At 43.2% G+C, this 6,000-nt stretch overlaps 2 protein-coding genes across 21 annotated transcripts in view; both read left to right on the top strand.

The window, feature by feature from the left end:
* The first annotated feature begins 2,673 nt into the window (after positions 1-2,673).
* The window catches only part of Hhla2 (HHLA2 member of B7 family), a 143,211-nt gene continuing 139,884 nt past the window's right edge, over positions 2,674-6,000 (top strand). For 6 of the 20 annotated variants that reach the window (XR_009586996.1, XR_009586992.1, XR_009586995.1 and 3 more), the window contains exons 1-2: positions 2,674-2,834; positions 3,233-3,449. The gene's annotated coding sequence lies outside the window, so the exon portion shown is untranslated. The remainder of the gene's footprint in view (positions 2,835-3,232; positions 3,450-6,000) is intronic. The other 14 variants (XR_009586989.1, XR_009586987.1, XR_009586994.1 and 11 more) reach the window with 7 other exon arrangements.
* Positions 3,462-4,386, top strand: LOC110564068 (protein phosphatase 1 regulatory subunit 14B-like). The gene has a single exon (XM_060370508.1). The coding sequence runs from the start codon at positions 3,773-3,775 to the stop codon at positions 4,103-4,105; it is 333 nt and encodes a 110-aa protein (XP_060226491.1). The 5' UTR covers positions 3,462-3,772; the 3' UTR covers positions 4,106-4,386.

Raw genomic sequence — 6,000 nt, 5'->3', positions numbered from 1 at the left:
GACTGGCTGCATTGTCTTCCTCTGTGGCCTGGTAAGGCTGTTCCCACAGAAGGCTTTTGAAAGACTCTACCCAGCAAGGTATCAAAGCAGATGCTGAGACTCATAGCCAAACTTTCGGCAGAGTGCAGGGAATCTTATGAAAGAAGGGGGAGATAGAAAGACCTGGAAGGGACAGGCGCTCTACAGGAGAGCAACAGAACCAAAAAAATCTGGGCCCAGGAGTCTTTTCTGAGACTAACTTCAACCAATGTTATTTTTTTTTCAGGAGACTTGCTACAAAGTAAAGAATGCATGGGACAAGAGGCAGGACAGCCATACTGCAGCTGAGATTCGATGTCAGGGATTCCAGGGGAGCTAGTCAACTCAATAATGGGCAGAACAAACACTCGGGTGGAGGGAATATGACTGGGGCATGAAGATATCTAATACAATGCCAAGCAAACACTAACAGTTACTCATTATGGGTGTCATGCTTTCTCAGTCTTATTTCTTCATCCCGAAAGAGGAAGGAAAATCCTTGGCTGGCCAGTTCACTGTTCCCCCAAAGAGCATTGTGAAATGTTGACAGGCAGGCAGTACGAACTTGAAAGTTTCTAAGGGTATTGCAGACCTTAGATATACGTAGAAAATAGGGAAGAGATCAGAGAGTGCATGGAGGTCATGAAAACCCTTGCAATGATGTGGCAGTTCCAAAACAGCAATGGGCCAGAACAGAGATTATTCATAAGTAATAACAGTTAGCATTTGGGAAACAGATGGGTAACTGTAACACATCAGGGGTTTTTTTTTGTTTGTTTGTTTGTTTGTTTGTTTTTTATCAATTGGACTGTTAGGAGGATGTTTCTTGCTAGAATTAATATTAATTGATACATACTCTTTAAATAGCTAATATAAGAAGAATACAATGTCTGGTAAACCTCAAACCCATTTAGGATCTACATTTTAGTCATGTCTCCCCTCTTCAGCTGTAGACTCCAAATTCACTTTATTCTGCCTTTTCTTTTTCTGACAATTGCAAGCTTCCAGTTGCATTATTAATTTCAGCCGGTTTTGATCTCTGAGATATCAACCAGCAGCTGCCCTTGCCTCCTCGAGTCGCATGGCAGTTATGCTTTAATTCCTACATAATTTTTGTATATTTAATGAAGGTTAAACACCAATGCTATTATAAATTCTCCTCTGGAGGATAGGTATAGGTGTGTACGCATTACAGATATAATCACAGTTAACAATATTCCATATGGCACCTCTTGAAGGGATTAAGGAGCTTCTTACTCATTCAAACTGATGTTTGAAATGATAATGGGCTTTCAGGGACTAACAACTGAACTTCTGCAAGCTGTGACCCTACAGGCTTCCCTTATCTTGTTCCCCAGTGACTCATCAACTTCTTTTCCGGTACCTTTTACTGGGGTGGTTGTGGCAAACACCTCACAAAGAAAAGGCACAAACCCTGAAGCTGCTGACCCAGGCTTCAGCACTGGCTTAGATGTATAGTTCCTGTGACGTTTCCTGCTGACTTATCTCCCAGTCACTGGTATTTTTAAAAACCTGACTTCTGTTTTTAGCATGAGTGAGAACAATCTCTGCATACCAAATATCTCTGGATTCAGACAGTATTTCATTCTAAAACTTCAAACACCTTCAAAGAGTGTCAGGTTCTTCTATTTTGAGATTCCATGAAAGTGTGTTCCCCCTGTGTCTATACTTTAATACTTCAGGATCTTAGTTGTTCCCCTAAAGTAACTCAAGAGTGGCTGTGATGTATCAGAAACTACATGGTTCTCAAGGGTTCAGAGGTGGAGGCCAGGATTGTCTGCTGCCTTCAAGGAGGTCTCAGTTTGATCTTGTGTCCTAATAGATCTTACTAAAGTATGATAAAAGTTGGACTGGGTGACTGGGGATTTGGGGACTTCTAAGTCAGTATTCAGTTGGCAATGGAAGGTTTAGGACAGATGCCTCCAAGATGGATAAGAAGAGGGGAGGAGTTTCCCAAACGCACCTGTCTTCTCTCCTGTGTGACATGTGGGGATGGGGGGAGCGAATGATACACAAAGTTGGGTGAAAAGAGAACTAAAGCTTGATGGGAATAGGAGACCCCCTGCTGCCTGTCCTCATACCTTTTCTTGGTTCACTTTGTAGCTTTTGTGACTTTTTCTCTACGCGGTCAACAAGCAAGTGCATCCATCCCCCGTGGTAAGTGCTGTTACACAATGCTAGCTGCCCAGGACACAGGAATGAGGGATCATGGCTACTCTTATATACTGTGGAGATGCATACATGTGATACTAGAGGACACACACACACACACACAGGGGCGGGGGGAGTCTGAGAGAAAGAATTATAGCTATCCTTGATGTGATAGCAGAGAGAGCATAGAGAAATGTTTCTCAACCTGTGGGTCATGACCCTTTCGGGGATCACATATCAGATATACTGCATAGCAGATTGTTACACTATGATTCCTAACAGTAGCAAAATAACAGTGTCCGGGGCTACCACAACATGAGAATCTGTGTCAAAGGGTCACAGCGTTAGGAAGGTTGAGAACCGCTGGCTTAGAGAAAGTACAGTGCTAAGTCCTTATTCTGATTTGAACAGGAACTGCCCCCACAGACTCTGTGTTTGACAGCTTGGCCCAGAGGGAGTGGCATTGGGAGGAGGTGTGGCCTTGCTGGAAGAGGTGTGCCGCTGTGGGCTTTGAGGCTTCCTGTGCTCAAACACTGTGGAGTTCCAGTCTCCTGCTGGCTGCCTTCCAATCAAGATGTAGAACTTGTGGCTCCTCCAGCACCAAGCTTCCTGACATGATGATAATGGACTGAACTTCTGAAACTGTAAGCCAGCCTCATTTAAATATTTGCCTTTATAAGTTGCCTTGGTCACAGAGTCTCTTCAAAGCAACAAAACTCTGACTGAGACAGGGCTCTTGTTGAGTTGGAGCTGAAAGAAAAAAAAATTATAAATAAGGCTTTGTTTGAAGCTATTTGCTCAGCTTGTGTAGTCCAGCAACCAGGACAGCATTAAAGATTATAGGTGCAGAAGACATGAGATAAGATTGGGGTTCCTTTACCTAGAATCATGAGTCACCAAACTGCGAGTGATTTTCTTTACCATTGTGCAGCAAGCTAGTCAGATCTGCAATAGACATGCAGTTTATCAAGCGGCCTAGCATAGGAAGTTGTGTTGTTCTGATACTGTGTCATTCTTTTACCCGGCTGGGTGACCCACATAGGAGGAGAAACAAAATGCAACCCTGTAGATGTCAACTATGCCCCTTTACTACCTGTGACATCACTGTTGGTATCTGAACTTTGGAATCAAAGTGACTGGGAGCTGGGCGGGGTCCCAAGAAGGGAGCCCTTGGTGCAGTCACCATTGAACCTTGTCACCATTGCCATCTCCTACAGATTGCCTAGCATTTGACTGGAAGATATGGATTTCTAACCAAGGTAAAGTGGTTTTTTGTTTTGTTTTGTTTTGTTTATATCTAGACACTAGAGTCAGGCATGATTAAATCAAATGCATATTGTTTTTACTTGACACTTTACTTTCATCAACTTTTAAATCAATTGAACACACATATATATGTGTGTATATATAATATATATTACACATAAAACGAATAAGAAAAAGTTGGTATGGTGAATGTTACTGATATATTTTAAAAAGAAAAACAACAAAAATGAGAAGTCCTAGTTTTCTGAAAAGATAGAGAAGACAGGGCTAAAGAATGCTTGTTTAAAAAGGTATTTGAGGAAGCCGGGGGCTCCGCATGCTGCAGCTGCCCCGGCGCGGAGACAGTGGCCAGGCGCCAGCCTGGCAGGCAGCTGGGAGGCGGCAGCGCAGGGAGGGGCCTGGTGAGATGGCAAGGGAAGGTCACCGTCAAGTAGGACCGCAAGGAGCTATGGAAGCGCCGCCTCAGCCTGGAGATCCGGAGCTCCACATGGATGTGGATGAACTCTTGGACATGGAAAGTGATGACACCCGGGCTGCTAGAGTCAAGGAGCTGTTAGTTGACTGTTACAAACCCGCTGAGCCCTTCATCCCTGGCCTGCTGGACAAGGCCCCGGGCATGCAGAAGCTGAGCACACCTCAGAAGAAGTAAGGGTCCTGACTCAGATGGCCGCGGCTTCCACAGCACAGTCGCTGACCCCCAACCTCGTAGCAACAGCAATACCAGGGGACCCTGCAGCCAGGCCTGGTGCTGTGAGCAGGGATCCCTATGCCCCTGCCCAGAGGTCACTTTCCTTGCCCCCAGTTTTCCATTTTGGGGTTTTTTTTATTGTTATTAAACTGATGGGACTTTTTGTGTTTTTATATTGACTCTGTGGTCCAGGCCCTTTAAATATAAAAGCTAGGATATGCCTTTGGAGCAGCTAAAAAAAAAAAAAAGTATTTGAGGACTTTTGATTTCAATAGGAATATTTTGTATTTATCTATATAGGGTTTGGGAATAATCCTAGGGATCCAACCCAGGTGGTCAGGCTTGGTTGGCAGAAGACTCCTTACCTGCTGAGTCAACTCCCTGGCTCCATTTCCTTTTATAATGTGTGTTTTTTAATTAAAAGATTTACTTTATTTTTAAACTGTGTGTGTATATGTGTGTGTGTGTGTGTGTGTGTGTGTGTGAGAGAGAGAGAGAGAGAGAGAGGCAGGGAGAGGGGAGAGGAAGGGAGAGACACAGGAAGAAGGAGGGGAAGAGGGACAGAGAGGGGGAGAGGGAGGGAGAGGCAGGGAGAGGAGAGAGAGACAGAGAGGGAGAGAACTCAAGAAGTTAAAAAACAACAAATCAAGTAATCCAATTAAAAAATGGGGTACAGAGCTACACAGAGAGTTCTCGATAGAAGAATATCAAATGGCAGAGAAACGCTTAAAGAAATGTTCAACATCCTTAGTCATCAGGGAAATGTAAATCAAAACGGCACTGAGATTTCACCCTACACCCATCAGAATGGCCAAGATCAAAAACTCAAGAGACAGCACTTGCTGGAGAGGATGTGGAGAAAGGGGAACCCTCCTCCACTGCTGGTGGGAGTGTAAACTTGTGCAATCGCTTCGTCTTCCTGTTTGAGTATGGTTATTTATTTCATAACAGATCTGCAGGTGTCAACACTAGAGTAACTAGAAACCTATAAATATTTCAGTCTCCCGAATTCAGCCTCCCATCCACTGTTTTACTGATAGAATGCTGACAGACATAGACACTTTGTGAACCATCTGACATAACTTTTTCCCTTGCCACTTTTACTTTGATTTGTTCGGGTTCCTGGTGGGGAGTCCTGGGTTCTGACAACCAATGGTGTTCATTCGATTCAAGGCAAGTAAGAAGGCCTTCCTGTGCATCCTTTGTCTTGCCTTTAAATTCCAATCCTTTTTCAAGTTCCTGTCCTTAGTGTAAGTCACAGTAGCATCCTTAGTGCTTCCTTGTCACACAGAATTTTCAGAAGTGGCTACAACTTTAAGACAATGTCTGCTCCTAGTTTTCTGAGGCCTCCTTAAAGATACTGTACACCGAGGTCAATAAAGGCAGGAAAGGTGATGAATTCATTTCCTAACTAGTTCTTTAGTATGCTGCTTTTTTCTTCCTGATGCTTGCTCCAGCTACAAAAACAGCATGAAGTAATAGTCCCAGAAGCAGCATCCCCCCCTGTCTTCTGTGTAGAAACAAAGGTTATTTTTTTCCTTTTTCTCCCAAAGAAATACAGTTCTTTCTTCCTTTTTTTTATTTGATGTTCAAATAAATACTTAATTAGTATTTGTGTTGCTCCTGAACATGCTGGCTAAATCGACTTTTACTGGAAGGTGGACTTATTTTGGGTAAAAGGATTTGACTTTGTTTTCATTTCAAGTGATATTTCTATTTTATTCTTGTATCAGATGCTCCATTTGACAGTCCTTTTACTTCAAGGTACATCTTTCTGTTCTAAGGATTAACCATATTGATTCTACTCATCTGAATTCATAAAGCTAAGAATGGCTTCCATTGGGATGTCTTCTATG

Source organism: Meriones unguiculatus, chromosome 17 (genome assembly GCF_030254825.1).
Source record: "Meriones unguiculatus strain TT.TT164.6M chromosome 17, Bangor_MerUng_6.1, whole genome shotgun sequence".
Lineage (NCBI taxonomy): Eukaryota > Metazoa > Chordata > Mammalia > Rodentia > Muridae > Meriones > Meriones unguiculatus.
This window is presented reverse-complemented; position numbering and strand designations above follow the sequence as displayed.

Bases quoted from the DNA above. Each gene is read 5' to 3' on its own strand.
- LOC110564068 (XM_060370508.1), top strand. From the start codon at position 3,773: ATGCTGCAGCTGCCCCGGCGCGGAGACAGTGGCCAGGCGCCAGCCTGG.